The sequence below is a fragment of the Hydra vulgaris genome, chromosome 07 (genome assembly GCF_038396675.1).
Source record: "Hydra vulgaris chromosome 07, alternate assembly HydraT2T_AEP".
Lineage (NCBI taxonomy): Eukaryota > Metazoa > Cnidaria > Hydrozoa > Anthoathecata > Hydridae > Hydra > Hydra vulgaris.
In genome coordinates this window covers 15,250,299-15,270,370 of record NC_088926.1, presented here as the reverse complement: position 1 = coordinate 15,270,370, position 20,072 = coordinate 15,250,299, and the positions used below count along the sequence as shown (strand labels likewise).

The following is a 20,072-nucleotide window of genomic DNA, read 5'->3' as shown; positions in this document are numbered from 1 at the left end:
AGATGAAGGGTAGATGACTCATTGAGTACATTACCGTTCATAAATATAGGAAGATCTAAATTATTGCAATAACAATTGGCTGAAAAAAATTGAGTTTTATCTGAATTATAGTTCACCAGCCACTGTGAGCACCATGCTGTAGCAGAAGTGAGATCCTTTTCAAGCTCAAATGCCCCTCTAAGCAATTAGAGAGTGCTGGCTTCTTATCATGACAAGAATAAATGGTATGATCATCAGCAAACCATCCCACCTTAGATGTAAGAATATCTGGAAGATCGTTAATGTAAATTAAAAAGAGTATAGGGCCAAGGATTGAACTTTGAGGAACTCCTGAAGTTACAGAATATGAGGAAGAGTGCTGTCTGTTGAGGACAACTTTTATACTACGATTGGAAAGAAAAGACTCAATAATCTATCAGTTATTACTGTTAGCAAATCAGCTGTAGAACAAGAAGATCGAAATTCATATTGATGATCAGAAAGAAAGTTATTAGATTCAAGATGAGAGATTAGTGTTTGTTAATTAAAGATTCCAAAACCTTGCTTATGATAGGAAGAAGACTAATAGGATGGTAGTTAGATGAATCCGATCACTCTCCAGAATTTTTGAAAATAGGGATAACAGATGCCACTTTCCACCAGGCTGGAAAACAAGACTATGATAAGCACTTGTTGAATAGTTTTGAAAGCATAGATGACAGCTCCGGAGAACACTACTGCAAGACTATAACAGGTATGTTGTCCGGACCACAAGCTGTAGAAGAGTTTAAGCAGGAAATCACTTTAGATACAGAAGCTGGAGTGATACAAATGTCAAGCAATGGATCAACCTGTTTGATGGCTATATCAAGTAGAACGCAACTAGTGGAGTCAAGAGATGATATTGATGAAAAGTTTTTAGCAAACAATTCAGCTTTGTCTTTAGGTGAGGTGACAAAGTTTGAACCATACAAGAGAGGTGGAATAACAGATTTGCTCTTATTATTGATACTATTATAGATTCTCCAGAAGTCACGAGAGCCTAATTTTTGTTATGAAATACGAGTTTTCATGACCTGTGAATATATGGGCTTAAGCGTTAGACCTTTTTACAATGGTTCCTAGCAGTAATAAACAGATGTGTTTACTACTGCTAGGAACGTCTATGAGAAAACATCTGTTTTCTCCAGAAAACAGATGTTTTCTGGAGAATTGTTTTGCTGATAGATATGGAAGTAACGGTTTCGATTGGAAATTGCAAAACCTTTTTACAAGTTGAAACACAAATTGCAAATGTTGAATCACAATACGGTACAATAATCTTCAACAAGGAAACAATCATCAATTGTCTAAATGAAAGTTTTTAATCTGTATTTGTGTCTGAGTGAGATACAACACTTCTGAAATTTGATAAAGTAATAGATAAAGACATTAACTGGGACTGGAGGAGTGTGTTAAATTCCAAGAACGTAAAAAATAAACTAGAACAATTGGACGAAAACAAAGCAATGGGCTGCGATATGGTGAATTGGTATGTACTTAAGCAATGTGCCTCAGCACTCTTAAAACCTCTAGCAATCATATTCAGCTTTACAACTGGATTGGGCACAATACCAAATAGTTGGAGTGAAGCAAACATAACCGCATAATAAATCCTTTAAAGAAGGGCAACCCATATGTAGCGTTTAACTACAGATCAGTGTCTTTAACTTCAGTTCACAAAATTTTGGAAGGATTTATTTGTGCAGCAATCACTGACCATTTGCAACTACATGATGATGCTCTATTGCAACACCAGAATGGTTTAATAAAGAGGGCTTGTGTAACCAACTTACTGGAAACAATGGATCTTTTGACAACATACATGGAGTACAAGTGTCCAATCGACATGATATACCTTGATTTCAGCTAGGCCTTTGACAAGGCACCGCAAAAAAGGCTATTACTCAGGTGTGAAACATATGGGATATCCGGTGTTTTATTGAGATGGATTGAGGTTTTTTTAACCAATCATAGGCAACACATTGTAATGGGAGAAGTTTCATTGTCATGATTGAATAAACTCAGTGGTGTTCCCCAGGGATCTGTTCTTGGGCCTCTTGTTTTTGATATTCATCAACAAAATGTCAGAAACACTACAATGTATATGCAAACTTTACGCTGACGACAGCAAGCTAATGAAAGCGATAAAAAACATTTCAGATACCATCAGTTTGCAAAAGGATATCAACAAGTTAGCTGAATGGACAAGTATATGTTTAAGGGAGTTAAACAAAAAGAAGTGCAAAGTTATGCACATTGGCAAAAAGAACCCTCAGACCATCTATATGATAACAGAAAATGGTGTTGAATACAAACTAGACAAAACAACAGTAGAACATGACCTCAGCGTGTTGATTTCATCAGACATCAAGTGGCATTGTCATGCTAACGCAGCAGCAGCAAAAACGCAAAATGTATTCAGAGTCATCAAGCGTACCCCTTCACTCATCTAAATACAGAAATAATTCATACTCTGTACACAGTGCAAGTTAGACCTCACATTGAAAGATGACATTAAAACACTAGAAAAGGTCCAACGTCACTCAATCAAACTGGAACAAAATCGCAAACATCTGTGTTATCAAGAACGACTATCAAGAATGAAATTGACTACATTGAAGACTAGGCATTTGGGAGGCGATCTAATACAAGTGTACAAATTATTGAACAACATAGATCACACTACATGACTTAAACCATAACAATTTGCACCATTATTATGAGCAAACGGACCAGCATCAGCAATAAGAAGTCATAATCTAAGAATTAAGAAAGAAAATATCAAGAATTCTTCATCTTGACAAGTATTCTTTATTAACCGTATTGTGAATGAATGGAATGCATTACCAATTCATGTGGTGAATGAGCAGTCTTTGAACTCTTTTAAAGCAAGATTTGATAGATTTTTATTATAAAATTTGTGAAATTTATTTTTTTATATATAGTTTTGATTTTCAACAAATTGTAAATTATTATAAAATAATAAAAAAAAAAAGATTAGTGCAGGCTGTCATAACGCAAATGTAACCATACATGTGTTTCATGATTTAACTCGCTACAGCAACTATATTACTATATTTATTCATAGGAATTTAGTTATATTCATTTCAATAAACTTTAAAATCATTCATAGGAATTTAGTTATATTCATTTCAATAAACTTTAAAATCATTCATAGGAATTTAGTTATATTCATTTCAATAAACTTTAAAATCATTCATAGGAATTTAGTTATATTCATTTCAATAAACTTTAAAATCATATTTACCTTTTTATTTTTTTATTTATTACCTCAGACTTTTCAACAAAAAATTTCAAAAAATATATATTTCAACAAGAATCCTAAAATCAGAACACATTTTAATCTCTTAAATAAAAATAACTGAAATGTGAAAATGTAAATTTTGGTAAGTAAATATTGTTACTTTAATTTTTATGGAAAACTAAAACTAAACTATTTATATATAAAGATTGTGTTTCTCATGATATTCAATTAGTTGTAGATGATTAAATCTCTCAAGACTTTTCTAGGCAACATTCAGACAAGACAGATTAAACAATAAAAATAACCAGATTTAAATAACTGATAAACTTTTTTTCAATTTGGATAAAAAAGTTCACTAATCGTTTTGGTTGATATTACACCAGATTTTGTAGACAGATTCAATAGATAACTGATTGTATTAATTTTTAAATTTTGTTGATATCAAAAGAAAACAGATTTTTTAGAGATTTATGATTGTACTTACTACTCTTTGAAATGATTCACGCATGGTTTTTTTTTCTCTACCTTGACCCTGATAAAATGCTATCTCTTCACTAAAAACAAATAAAACTCTATAAACAAAATTAATTAATGGATATAGCTTTAACAAATATATCTAATTAATAAATCATGTCTTAAACTAAGAAAGAAAAAAAAAGATTCCATAAAGTGAACTGGCAATTTAAATCAAAAATACCAGTTTGTAATAAGCCTTGAGTTGACATATCGAAACTCCCCCTCTAGCTTTTGTTCTTCAGCAGTCATCCTACTAACTGGTCTTCTGAGCCTGAAAAAATAATTATAATAAATACTTTATAACCTACGATATAAATGCATAAGTTAACAGTTTGAACAGCCCAATCAGATTGTAGAGATATACCAATGACATCCAATATAACAAAACAAAAAAGTTTTACATTAAATATACAATAGAAGTCACAGCTAAATTGTAGTTAAAATATAACAGAATTTATGACAAAATATTATTTTGAAAATATATAAATAATTATTTACACAAGTTTTTTTTTTTTTTACTCTGATTCACTCCCAACAAGGCTGCAAGACTATTAAGTTAGGAATTACTAGAAGAAGAAAAAAAAGAATAGAGTTATAGAGCAAGGAAACAGTTGACAGAAAACTTGAAAAGTTGTAGGTTGTATGAGTCAGGAAAACATAAAGATGAGAGAAAGTTCTAAAGGGTTAAAGTGCGGGGAAAAAAGTAGACAAATAAAATCTCCTAGAGCACACAGGACAGACACAGTAAATGAATGAGAACTTGCTGAATGACGAGTCAAATGGGAATGAGACCTAGTCAATGGAACCAGAGACGATAACTCTTTTTGAGCAGTGACCATGATAGAATTTGTAGAAAAGAGAAAGAGATGCAACTTTACGACAATGGAAGGAGGCTCATGCTTCACAGATAGAGCGGGTCCAACATCGTACAATGCATTTTCAGACCTTGTCTAGGAGAGAAAGAGCATCATTAGAAGAACCAGGCAAGATATGACAACAGTATTCCATACAGGGATGAATAAGAGATTTGTAGAGGTAGAGAATAGAATCAGGAGTAAGAAAATGGTGAGCACGATAAAGAGAAGCAACCTTTGCAGATGCTAATTTAGTAATTGATTGTATATATGGTTTCCATGAAAAGTCAGCAGTAAACGAAAAGACATAAAGAAGAGGACTCAGTGAGAAGGTTGCCATTCATGAATATAAAAATTTTGTCAACACAGGAGTGTAAAGTTGAGTCATCAGCAATTAGTTCCGCTAAGGCTGTCAGGAAGATCATTAATGTAAATCATAAACGGTTACAAAGAGATGATTTAATTATCTCAAAAGCTTTCCCAGATACACCATAAGAAGCAAGCTTGTGGAGAAAACCAGCATTCCAAACTTTATTGAAAGCTTTAGACATGTCAAGAGCAATAGCCCTAGCCTTGCCACCTCCATCTAATGCACAATAAAAATGCTAAAAGCGAAAGAAGACTGATTGAACAATAACTGGAGGGGTCAGAATGTTCTCCAGAGTTTTTGAAAACTGGAACAACAGATGCCATTTTCCAGTAGGCAGGAAAACAAAACTCAGTCAAGCACTTGTTAAATAGAGAGAATTTAATTTAGAGATAATTAAAGAGAGCCCTGAAGAACAATTTTGTAAGACTATGACAGGAATGTTGTCTGGACAATAAGCCATAGAAGAGTTTAATTGAAATATGACTTTAGCAACGGAAGCTGAAGTGATTTGAATGTCTAACAATGGGTTAACTTGGACTGAAAGGAAGAAAACAGCCATAAGATTCAAGAGTCAAATTATAAGAAAAGCTTATTGCAAATAGTTCTGCCTTATCCTTGGGAGAGGTAACCAAATCAGTTCCATGAAAGAGAAATGCAATGTTACACCTACCCTTTGTTAATGACACTGTTGAAGATTTTCTAAAAGTCTCTAGAGCCTAACTTCTGAGAGAAGATGCAAGATTTAGTGAACTGAAAATAATGGAGCTTAACATCAGACAACACCTTTTTACATCAATATCTTGCAATAATAAATAGCCATTTGACCTCAAAAGCTGCTCTTTTGAAAAAGATAAAAAAATGACTACGATTAGATATAGTAGCAGCACAAGAAGGCAAAACCCATGGAGTGGAATGAGGCTGGACTTGGAACCAACAAAAAGGAATAAAAGCTTTCATTCCTGTCTGAATCCAGGAGGTTACATAAGAAGGCGCATTTATCAGATAAGAGAGAAAAGACATCAGCCCAAGGACTGTCACAAAAAATCACAAAGAGAACCTCAGTCAGCTTAAGGGTAGTAGTAAGTAGTGTAATGATAGGGTAAGTTTGAAAAAGAAGTATGAGATGAAAGATTTATAGAGATCAGAACCACCTAGAGAAGAAAAAAGAGAAAATAAACACGAGCTAGGAACAGAGATAGGATATAAATCAAGGAGCGAATGATTAGGGTTGTCAGGACAACGAGCACAAAGATAAATGAGTAGAAAATTGAGAAATGCAGAAGTTATTGGCTTTAGTGCCAGCCGGTTAAAAAGTGATAGAGAAAAGAGGCGATATCAATGACTAATATCATTTATTTTTATATAGCAATGTAAAAAACATGTAAAAATATAATACACCAAAAAACTATATAAATATATATATATATATATATACCCAGCAAACATTCTTTAGCGGAATTTTAGTGTAAATGCCTATATAGGTCCACTGCAAATCCACTCAACAATGTTTGCTGGGTAGTCATAATAAAACACTTGTATAAACAATATATACAATAAAAGTTGTGACAAAACAATATATGAACAATATATTTCAGAAAATTTCTTAGTTGAGAATAAAAATTTTGAACCTAGTAAGGATGACTCCAGAGATCATTAAATAACCAATCATGGCAAGAGGAGTCTGAAAACAATTTTAAAAATTAAAAAATATATTTATTCGATTCACATTAAAAATTGGGCAAAATATGAACAAAAAAAATATTAAAGAAAACAAATGTAATGTTTTCAGCTAATAACAAAAATGATATTATTTTTAACTAAAACAATATAACATGTATAAAACAGCAAATATGATAAAAAAAAAAAATATATATATATATATATATATATATATATATATATATATATATATATATATACATATATATATATATATACATATATATATATATACATATATATATATATATATATATATATATATATATATATATATATATATATATATATATATATATATATATATATATATACATATATAAAACAGCTTGAACTAACGCAACAATAATGCTCATAAACTATTACCTTATACCCAGCTGTTGCAACAAGTGTTTTTACATACAGAAAAATGTCCAGAAGTGGCTTTTACAAAATAAAATAAAAATTAATTAAAATAAATGAACACATTAAAACTAAACGACTTTGAAGACAAATCTGTTTACCTTTGTAACATTTGAATACAGTTCTACAATTGAATCACAAAACCTTTCTAAATCCTATAACAAATAAATCTTTATAAAAATCAATTTTTAAAACTTTTTTTTTTAAATAATATTTGGACTATCAAAATATAACTTCTTTTTTTTCCTGAACATCTTGTTACTTTTTCTCTTTCATTTTTTTTTTAACTTTTAAATTTAAAGCACAAATATTTAAAGACATTATAGTCAATATTGTCAAAATATTGTCAATTGCTTGTTCAAAATATTATCAATTGCTTGTTCAAAATATTATTGTCAAAATATTGTTAATTGCTTGTTCAAAATATTATTGTCAAAATATTCTCAATTGCTTGTTCAAAGTTATTATAAGAACATCTTTGTTTTAAAAAAACGTTTTTTTAAAACCTAAATTAAATCATTTTAGTATTATAATAAACATATTCATTTCAAAGTACAAAATACAAAGTATTGAAAAGTATTATTACAGTAAGTTTATGTTATAAATATAATCTTAATAAATGATATAAAAAATATTTTTACAGATTAATACATTTTTTTATATAATTACTTAAATTACTGAGTAGTTTGAAGTGTAATAACAAAAAGTTTGAAGTTTCCAGATTTTTGTGAACTCATTTAAAGGTTAGAGAACATCTATTTAAAAAAATAGTTGCTTTTAAAACATCCTAATATATATACTCTTACATGGTTGTCTTTAATTTTTTTTATCATATACAGTCACACACAAACAAAAACTATTGTTTATATATCTGTATATATAAACAATAAATATTCATAACCTAACCCAAGATCAAACAATCCAAATTCTGATCACTTACTTGTGTTAAGAGTTGGTCTGGATTAGAAATTCTACTATCCAAGTTGTTTACTTTATAATACGTCATACCACTAAAATAAAATTAAAAATATTTATAATTAAAAATTAAAAAATATAATAGTAATAAGTTTTCAAGACAAAAATGAAAAGCACAAAACCAAAATTTTTCACTAAATATCTGCAATTAAACTTTTAACATATTGCTTATGTATATTTATATTTTCAAAATGTACAATTATACAACTAAATACAAACAAAAAAGTCAGTATATTTGTTTATAACATACACAAATACAAAAACAAATTATTTTTATTTTGACAAATTTACTTCTGCTGATAAAAGAAATTTTGTTTTTGAAGCTGATAAAAGACATAAATAACTGTATATTAAATAAGAAAGGTAAACAGGAAGATAGGAGAAAATTTCAAAGCTTTGACGTTTGAATAAAAAAAAAAGACAAAAGCTTTTTGAACATGAACAATTGCAATATAAGGGTAAAATTTTGCTGAATGAAGAGTCATGCAAGATTGTGAATGAAAAGTCATGCAAGATTGTGTTTTGATAAGTGGAACAACTGATTTTCTATTACATAAAATGTATATGCTTTCTTTTTAAATAAAATCAAACTAATAATAATAGCTGATATCATTTTGTAAGCCAATATTTATATATATATTATATACATATACATATATATACATACATATATTATATACATATACATATATATACATACATATATTATATACATATATATACTTACATATATTATATACATATACATATATATACATACATATATTATATACATATACATATATATACATACATTTATTATATACATATTCATATATATACATACATATATTACATACATATACATATATATACATACATATATTATATACATATACATATATATACATACATATATTATATACATATACATATATATACATACATATATTATATACATATATTATATACATATATATATATATATATATATATATATATATATATATATATATATATATATATATATATACATACATATACATATATATATGCATATAATATATGTATGTATATATATGTATATACATATATATATGCATATACATATATATATATATATATATATATATATATATATATAAAAGAAAATGAATATACATATACATATAGATAAAAAAATATATATTTTTTATATATAAAAAATATATATATATATATATATATATATATATATATATATATATATATAATCATATATATATATATATATATATATATATATATATATATATATAGATATAGATATATATATATATATATATATATATATATATATATATATATATATATATATATATATATATAGATATAGATATATATATAGATATATATATAGATATAGATATAGATATAGATATAGATATAGATATATATATATATATATATATATATATATATATATATATATATATATATATATATATATATATATATATATATATATATATATATATATATATAGATATATATATACAGATATATATAGATATATATAGAACCCTTAGATGTTGTCCGAAAGTTTTTTCCATATTTTGTTGACAAAAAGTAAAAATTAAAATGCAAGACCGGAATTTTTTTTTTTTTAATAATGATAGACTGCCTGCCCCAACCAAACCCTCAGTCGATGTAGCAGCACTCCCTTGCGGGTCAGGCTATTTGTCAGTCGATGTAGCAGCACTCCCTTGCGAGTCAGGCTATTTGTCAGTCAATGTAGCAGCACTCCCTTGCGAGTCAGGCTATTTGTCAGTTGATGTAGCAGCACTCCCTTGCGAGTCAGGCTATAAGATAGTCGATGTAGCAACACTCCGCGCATGATTTACAGTAAAAATAATAAAAATAAAAACATTTTATTAAAAAAAATAAAAATAAAAACATTTTATTAAAAAAAATAAAAATAAAAACATTTTATTAAAAAAAATTAAAATAAAAACATTGTTTATATTGTTAAAAACATTCAGAATGTTTTAAAAACATTCAGAATGTTTTTAAAAACATTCTGGTCAATTAAATTTGCGTTTTTGTGGTTTTTTTATATAACAATTAATTTGTAATTAAATTTGTTTTTGATTTTCGTCCAACACGAAAATGTTGGACGAAAGTCAAAAGTAATTAAAAGTGACGTATGTGTTGGCGTAAGAATCACTTTTTTCCTTCCGCTCTTCCTAAAGCCAACAAACTATAGATCTATATATATATATAGATATATATATAGATATATAATATGGTATTTTGTATTTGCAAAAATTACAAATAAAATACAAAAACTTGAAAAAAACAAAATAAAAAATGTTTCTCCCAAAATTGGTCAATGCTTTTTGGGTTTAATAGACAACCACTTCCCATTTGGATATAAATACCACAAAATTTTGAATAGAAATACTTTAGAGGTGAGTTAGAGTTGTCTGCCAAACATCAAATTAATCATTAACTCCCATAACCATCATGTAATGAAAAACATTACATGATGGTTATGGTTTGCAGTTAGTGAAAATGTATTTAAACTTAGATATGCTAACCATACAAAATCTTTTAATATCGAAAAATATCAATACTTAATTGTCTTAGGAAATATGGAGGTTAAAAGAAAGTGAAACCTGACAATTGAATGGAAAATTGTAAAACATTGTAGATCTTACCATTCCACAATAAAACAATTTAACCTGTCATAATATCTTACATCAATGATAACTTTTTAAATAAGAGGAATGAGCTGGTATCTAAATGTAGACATAAAAGCAACTTTTTTCTTTTAAAGTATGATATGAGTGATTAGGCAGCAATTTTCAGATTTTTCTTTTTTCCTTATCTTTTTTGTTTTCTTTTGACAACAAAGTAATGAGACAAAACAAGAAACATATCTCCACTCCACTGTAACTTTAAATATTTTTGTTTCTTGTTTTGTCTCATTACATGGCTGATGATTGACTTTAGGCATGAAACTATTAGTACCATAAAAAATTATATAATATTGTATAATAATTATAATATATATATAAGGGTGTTAGTCAGCCTGATGGCACCGCATATAATGCAGAATTCCTAATAGATTTAAATTCCTAAAGGTTCAAAAGATCATAGTAAAAAAAAAAAATTATATAAGTCTCAGATTTAAAATGTCACGCTAGACAAGTAGAAAACGCAATTAGTATGCACAATGAAGAAATGAATAAAGTTTATCAACTTTTTTTTAATGTGTAAAAAAGCATTGTCATTGACAAGAAAGATTCATTATTCAAAAGTTTTAAAAAAAAAATTTATTTCTTAATTGACGTCAGTTATTCTTTAGTTTAGATTTTTCAATATGTTTAATAAATTAAAAATTTTTTTAAATAAATTATTTTTTTAATTTATTCTTATTATTCAAAAACTCTTTATTTACATTTTTACTGTTTATCTAAAGTTAGTAAAGTTACAAAAATCTTTGCATATTAATAAATAATATACTTTAAAATAAGTTATTACAGTTTATATATTAAAAGAATTAAAAATACTTTCAGTAAACTAAATTAGCTGGTAAAGTAAACCAAAAATAACACAAAAATCGAAAATGAAACTTGCAGTGAAACGTATTATATTATAATTGCGTAAAACATAAAAAAAATAATTAAATATTATAATATTATTAATTATTAAACAATATTTATAAATACAAAAACTTTTTTTTTTTTTCAAATTTACAAATACAATATTTACATAAATTTTGGAATAAAATAAAAATATAATCAAATTTAAAAAAAATAATTTTTGTATTTAATATATTTTTTTACTTAAATACCTAGTATACTAGATATTTAAACGAATCTCGCTCTGCCCTTTAAATGCCTTTGTTGCTTATTTATTAACTCTAAAATAACATATTGCAACAAAAGTTCTTTTAACTAACATTCTATTCTAAGGAAATCGGCGAGCCAACCAAGTTACTTATTTAAGAGCTACCAAGCTATTGAAAACTTCCTTATTTAAAAGCTATAGATTTAAACAAGTTTTTTTTTTTTTGCTGGCGACATTTTAAAACTTTAAATACCATATTTATAGCAATTTTAAATCAATTTAAATTTATTTAAAATATACACATAAAAATTCATTTTTTTATAAAAATTATAGTATAAATTTATATAAAAAACATTATATATAAATTTCTCTCTCTCTCTCTCTCTCTCTCTCTCTCTCTCTCTCTCTCTCTCTCTCTCTCTCTCTCTCTCTCTCTCTATATATATATATATATATATATATATATATATATATATATATATATATGTATATATATATATATATATATATTAGTATATATATATATATATATGTATATATATATATATATATATATGTATATATATATATATATATATGTATATATATATATATATATATATATGTATATATATATATATGTATATATATATATATGTATATATATATATATATGTATATATATATATATATATATATATGTATGTGTGTATATATATATATATTTTTGCTTGGTTGTCTTTAATTTTTACCATAAAATGTAAACTTTATGCTTTTTATTAAAAAAATTAAGAAGACCGGAGGGTAATTCCATGTCAATTGACCAGGCCATGCCATGTCACTTTTGGAATAAAAAATTTTTTCTGACTTTAACAAAGTAATCTTTACTTTGTAATATATGAAAATATTATCTTCAAAAACTATGAAAATATTATCTTCAAAAATTTTTTTGTTTTGTTTTCTTTAATTATTTACAAAATAAAATACAAAAAAATAAAATGTCAGTTGTTGTTACAGGTGCATCAATGATACAAATAGATCTGTTCCCGGTTCGGTTGCCGCAAACTTATTGCATTGCATTCTGGTATCGCTTAAGGGGTGATAGTGATTGTTTACACTTTTATTAAAAGTTTTTGGCTGTAAATTTTTTTCAAATAATGTCTCTGTTTTATTATTCAAATGATTTGGAAGAAAATAAATTTGATGAAAATTTGTGTGCTAGTATTGAATATTTAGCTTTAGTTTTAAAAGCAAAGAAATGTTTCAAATATTTCAAATATTTCAAACAAATTATAGACACTATGACTGAAGATGACTTTTTAAAATGGAACATATCTGACTTACAGAACTTTTTATTAAAAAGATTAATCAATCAAACCGGCAAAAAGCAATTTTAGCGAAGATGCTTACTATGCTTATTGCCTGAGCTTGTTCAAGTACAGAATGCTCAGGATTAAGAAAATGAATTTAAAAATGACAAGTTGAATAAAAGGAAAACTTCATCAAAATTAATTGTATACCCAAAATCATTAACTTATGTCTGGGTTATTGGTCCTTTGCTATTCTTAAAGGTAACATATGCAGAATTTCAGTTATACTTAAACAAAAGAATTATATTTAAACATTGATTAACGAAACGTATGGTACAATAAAATTTGCAGATTGTGATTGTACAGCTGGGTATGTTTGTTAAAAATTTATTTTTAACAAACAACAAATAATTAATTTTTAACAAATAACAAGATAATTTTTTGGTTTTATGTCAGTCTGAATAACTAACTTTATTTTATTGATAAATAAATATTATTTCAAAATCTTTGTTATGGAGCCTAGTTTAAAGAAAGACTTATTTTGAAATTTTGAAACTTTTTATATTGATAGAAACATTTTAATATTTTAATTATTAAATTTGTTTTTTCATTTCTTTTCTGCAATTTTTACTTTTAAAAAATAAATATACTATTTTAATTTTTGGAATCTCTGGTTGCTGTAAACATGTTGGTGCACTTTTATGGTATGTTGAACATAGTGTAAAGATTGGTGATAATAAAACATGTACATCAAAACCTCTTTAATGGCTCAAACCATCAAAAAAAAGTTCAAAAATTATATGGACCATCAATGCTAAATGACATTGAAATAGTAAAACCTCTATTAAAAGGTACCTTAGTGTTTACAAGAAAAAAACTTTCAAATCGTTTAAATTTTGATCAACGAGCCACAAATTAACAAGAAGATTCCATGACAAAGGAAGATGTAGATTCTTTAGCACAAATAACAACTTATAATTGTGGATATGTAAGGAAAGATGTAGATTCTTTAGCACAAATAACAACTTATAATTGTGGATATGTCATGCTTATGCAAACAAAAAATGTTGCTCCTATACCTAATATTTCCAATGTTGCTCAAGAAATCGAAGTTAATACTTCCTTGCATCCATCTCTTCCTAAAACACCTTATGAAATTGTAACTTATTTAGATTGTAAGATTACATATAAAGTTTTATTGATGTAGTTAGCTACAAATTTTTACGAAATTCATGAACTAGAACACTTAACAAGAAAGCAGTCATATAATAATGATTGGCATAAACACCGCAAAGGCAGAGTCACTGCATCAAAAGTTTATAGTGTTGTTCGTAAAGTAAATAAAGACCTAGAGATTTTATGTCCAGAAAAAATAACATCTATTATCATTGGTGTATTATGTAAGTCAAATGTTTTTAAAACGAAACCTACTTCCTGGGGATTATGTCATGAAAAAGATCTACTCAAAGCATACTTAAAAGAAAATTAAAAAAATCATAGATTTATGAAAGTGACTGAGTGTGGTTTATTTGTAAATAAAGACTTACCAATAGTTAGTGCATCGCCTGATTCCCTTGTTCATTGGGATTGTTGTGGCACTGGATGTGTAGAGGTTAAATGTATTTGGACTCATAGAGGTTTAACAATTCCAGAATTTGCTGCTATCGAAGGCAAATGTTTAACATTTGAAAAAAATACAATAGTACTTGATCCTCAACATTCTTATTATAGTCAAGTGCAGTGTCAAATGGCTTCAACCGGTTTTTCATATTGTGATTTTGTTGTTGGAACTTCAAAAGACTTATATAGTTATTGTGTTCATTTTTCAATTGTTTTTTGGAAAGGTTGTATTAAAAAATTGAATATTTTTACAAAACTATTATCTTGCCTTATATGATAAATGAAGTGATCTCCAATACTGTAGAGTCTGTTTTGAATGAAACTTTACTTAAAATTTGTGACAATAAAAAAAATTGACAATGAAATTGACTTTTTTATTTCATAATATTTATTATTACTAAAGGTTAAAATAAGGGTTGTAAACTCAAAATATTTTTTTTAATGACATTTATTTTAATTAGTGTTACATTTATTTTATTTAGTTTTAATTAAACACATGAATTATTTTAATGTTTTAAAATGTCTTGTAATTTGTTATGATTCTTATAATTAACTAAATGAGGTGCTAAATTAGTAATAGCTGCAATTATAATAAAGATATGGTCTAGCAAATCAATCATACTCAGCGGTTATTTTACAGTAAACTTTCCTTTGCTTTTAAGAAACGGTGGTATCCATTTGTAATTAAAAGACTGGTATTCCTTTATCCACTATGATAACATCTCCTTTATTTAATGTGTCGAGATAACCTGATGCTTTGCCAATACATCGATCTGAAGATGAACCACCGTATGCTAAAGATACATAACTAATCATTCTGGAAGGTGCTATGTCAATAGCTTTTTTCAAAGTGTTTCAATTTTTTCAACTCGAATATGTTTCAACATGTGCTTTGGCAATACTTAGTCGCTTACATAGACCTTCTGAGCAGTCTAGTATTGAGACCCCATTATTTCTGAAAGACTTAAAACATTGTGTGTAACAAGTTTTGTTTTACTCCCGAGTATCTGGCTGAATGAAAATTTTAAATTCAAGTGCTAAAAAAGGAATCCAGGTACTTAGGGTGCGAGAAAAAGTAGCTTTTGAATAACCAAAATGATAATGTCTTCATGGCTACACCCCATTTACTATCGAATTCACCCCAATCGAATCTTCATTAAAGTCAAAAGCATAAGATCTTTACCATTCATTTGCTTCAATGGACCAAAAATTTTCATGATTGACAAGCATTACAAATAATGAACATTGTCATTTAAAATAAACTTTATAGTGTATTTATTCATGAAACCTATACATTGCTACAATGTTTTAAAAAAAAAAACATTTTATACAACTTTAATTAACATTTATTCATAAGTTTTTTATTTTAACATGTCTTATTATTCATTATGCTACATAAATTGTTTTCCTTATAATATGCTAAGCTTACGTTTCTCCAATAGTTATGGCATCCAAAAACAGCACAATAATCTCCATTAATATTTTTTTTTTACTAAAAGCTAACATTTGAGTTTGGTATTTAAATTTTTATAAAAAGTAACAAAAGCTCAGCATTTGCTATAAAAGCACTGTTCTAAATAACCCCTTAAGAAGATCCAGAATGCATTGCGGTAAAAAGCATGCGGTTCCACTGGGAACAGATCTATTGTGTTGGTAATTAAAACCTAACACTCATCCGCTCTAGATAGCCAGAAAAGTTTGTTAAAAGGGCTATGCAGCTTCATAAATGTTGTTATAACACCTTTAACAGATGGCAATTTTTTAATTTTTTTCTGCCATCATGAAAAGATTTCAATAGGATATCACATCAACATAGTATATCATACGTTTCATCCAATGAAACACATCAAAATAATATTTACACAGAATAATCTTACCAAACTTCAATGTATCAATATTAGTATGCTGATAAGTTTGAAAACATTAAATACCACACAAAGAAAAAATGCCTGTTACATTAACATCTTCACTTGTTCATTTAAAGCTAATAGTATCTATAGATTCTGGGTTAAATTGATGATAGCGCCAATTTCCAGAAATTGTTCTACTTTTTAAATCTTTTCATGATGATGGCAGATTGTTAAAATTTTGTCATCTGTTATTCCAGATCTAACTAATTCTTCTCTGGCATCTTTTTTATAACAATCAAATCTCTTTAAATCAGTCATTCTACAACAAATTAGTTGATAACAAGTATTATTTGACAGTTTTCTAAAATTACATGAATCCATTATCACTGTAAAACTAACTTCTAAGTTCCATTTTAGATTAAATTAAAAATGAGAAACCAATAGAAATAAATATAACTAAATCAACTTGAACACCATGTTCATAGTTCTTATTTAATAAAACAACTTGATGTTAACATTTTAGAATTAAATATCAGTTAAAATAATGAATTTAAAAGGTGATAATTATCTTTTTCATTGATGTAACTTTATGCCAGGATCTTTCTGTTTTTTTTACTGTTGGATTTTAGTTAACTAAACAACTTGTTAACATTTTGGCATTAAAAGGTATCCATTTTTTTCAGTTAAAAAAGTTTTAAATTATACAATGTTCAATTCTGTTAAAATCATTACTTTAAACGAATGATTGTTTTTAATCCAAAAATTTCAAGGAATTCTTATTTTATTATATTACACAACTGTATAAAAATCAGCAAAATCTGATATATAGGGTTACATTTTTAAAAATTTCTGGCTTATTTGCAATAGAATTACCCCGGAATAAGTTTAAAAACTTTAAAAACTTTTTTTTTTAATTGATAGATTGCCTGCCAAACCAAAACCCTCAGTCGATGCAGCAGCACTCCTTGCATGTTCTACTTATTTGTCAGCTAGTGTATGTAATCAGTAAAAAAATAAAAATATTATTTTTATTATTATAAAATTAAAAAACATTCCAATCTATTTAAGTAGCATTTTTGTGGTTTTTTAAAAAAAAAAAAATTTAGTTTCCTCAATTAAATTCAATAGTTTTGACATAAAGTTTACTTGATTTTATCTTCTTTAAACACAAAGAGTCGCTAAGAGGTGTTTTTAAAACTAATGGTAGACATATATATAGCTAAATCAGTCAATGTTTTTATCTACCATAATGTTTCTTAATACTACATCCTTTATTAGAATGTTTAGTGTTGGTAAATTAAGATCATTAATTGCTATTTAAGCAGGAAAACCTGCAAAATGAAATTAATAGTGAAGTTAATTTTATTCAGACATTGTTACATTGGGCAATATATATTGTTATAATAATTATGTCTGCATGTTTGTCAACTTTAGTGACAAACATGCAGACAAAAAGACACTTTACATTTATAATGGCTTTTGTTTAAAACAAATTGTTTGTAAAAATATTTCACAATAAAAAAAGACCTCAAATATAAAACTATTATGCACAGTAATCATATTTAAATTTCTCCATTAAACTGATTGGAAAACTAGGTTCTTAGTTTGATCTTATATCAGATAGTGACAGATAATGTTTCCATTACCAGGCAGTAATAAATTATCTGGGTAATGGGTAATTTTAAATTTACCCGGTTATTACATGGATAATTTAATATTATCCGGGTAATACCTCAATATTAGCAATCAAAATGAGGGCATAAATTTAGTTATTTCAGATAAAAAAAAAACGACAAGTTTTCAACAGAATAAAATAAAGAGGTCTACCATAAAATATGTATGCTGGTATAGGGGAGGAGGAATACTCAAAAACCTGAATTTTGTTTAAAGTTTATAAAAGTTTATTAAAGTTTACAAAAACATTTGAAAATCAAGAATACTTTTGTAAGATCTGAACTTTTGTAAGTAAATGACTGTATTTATGATTATAACAAACCCTTTCTTATGTTTTTCTTTAAACATTTTTAACTTTTTGAAAAGTTTCTAGCGACTTTACCAACACTTTGTTTTTAGTTAAAATTTTAACCTGCCTTTTTCACTGAGTATAAATACAGGTCTTGTTTCATCAAAGACTACTAATATAAGGCTATATGTTGTATAACTTTTCTTTTCTTATAAATAAAGCAAACATATTGTGAATATGAATTCTATTTATTTAAAAGTGTAAGAGAAAATTTAAAAATAGCAGTTCATGTTTAAATTTAATTTATTTAAAATTATTTTTAATCCCTCTCTGATTAGATAAGGATTAAAGTTTCAAATAAAAAAGTTCCAAATGAAATGACAGAAGATTTTGGAGCGTTTTTATGAATTATGATATTTTTTAATAAATCTAAACTCATGAAAAAAACTGTTATTAATAATTATTAAAAACGAGTTTTTCAAATGATCTTTAATTTATTGGGAACTTTAGATGCTCCCAAAATGCATTTTTAACTTTCATTTCGTTTGTTGGTTATAGCTTTTGCTCTTATTACAAGTAGCATATTAAATTTGTAAACAAAAAAAGCTTCCACATTCACTTTTTGTCTAAAATATATAATATATAAAATCACACAAGTTAAACATCTGTTATATATATATATATATGTAAATTATGTTAGTGTATTTTACAAATAGAGTGCTCAATGTTCTTAAAGAACAGAGCAATAAATTAGTAAAAAACACTTATCTAACTTTTATCTTCGACTTGAAGTTTCACCATTGCTGGATCATCAGGAAGAGTTACTTAATCTCAAAAAAAATTCAATTTATAGAAAAAAATATTTTACAGGAAGTTATAAATTATTATAAAATATTTTTAATTACTATATTTTTTTGTTAACGGGAAGTTACAGAAAGAAATTATTAAATAATTTTCTTTGGAATGGGGAAAGTTTAATTTGGTCATTTGTTTTTATAATTTTTTAAGAGGTATTTATTTTCGTGCCTACATTTAGAAATTAATTCAGAATTTTTTTTTTTTTTTTTTTTTTTTTTTTTTTAATAAAATTTATTGAATAAAAAATTCTGAATTAATTTCTAAATGTAGGCACGAAAATAAATACCTCTTAAAGAATTATAAAAACAAATGACCAAATTAAACTTTTCCCATTCCAAAGAAAATTATTTCATAATTACTTTCTGTAACTTCCCATTAACAAAAAAATATAGTAATTAAAAATATTTTATAATAATTTATAACTTCCTGTAAAATATTTTTTTCTATAAATTGAATTTTTTTTGAGATTTAGTAACTCTTCCTGATGATCCAGCAATGGTGAAACTTCAAGTCGAAGATAAAAGTTAGATAAGTGTTTTTTACTAATTTACTAATTT

General features: G+C 26.4%; 1 protein-coding gene across 1 annotated transcript in view; it reads right to left on the bottom strand.

Annotated features, from left to right (window-relative positions):
• The window catches only part of LOC100208653 (ATP-binding cassette sub-family D member 3), an 85,080-nt gene that overhangs the window by 42,063 nt on the left and 22,945 nt on the right, over positions 1–20,072 (bottom strand). The window contains exons 9-14 of the mRNA XM_065801168.1: positions 8,088–8,157; positions 7,249–7,302; positions 7,112–7,168; positions 6,655–6,707; positions 3,984–4,073; positions 3,771–3,840 (exon numbers count right to left, since the gene is read on the bottom strand). Of these exons, the coding sequence (XP_065657240.1) occupies positions 3,771–3,840; positions 3,984–4,073; positions 6,655–6,707; positions 7,112–7,168; positions 7,249–7,302; positions 8,088–8,157 (394 nt within the window). The remainder of the gene's footprint in view (positions 1–3,770; positions 3,841–3,983; positions 4,074–6,654; positions 6,708–7,111; positions 7,169–7,248; positions 7,303–8,087; positions 8,158–20,072) is intronic.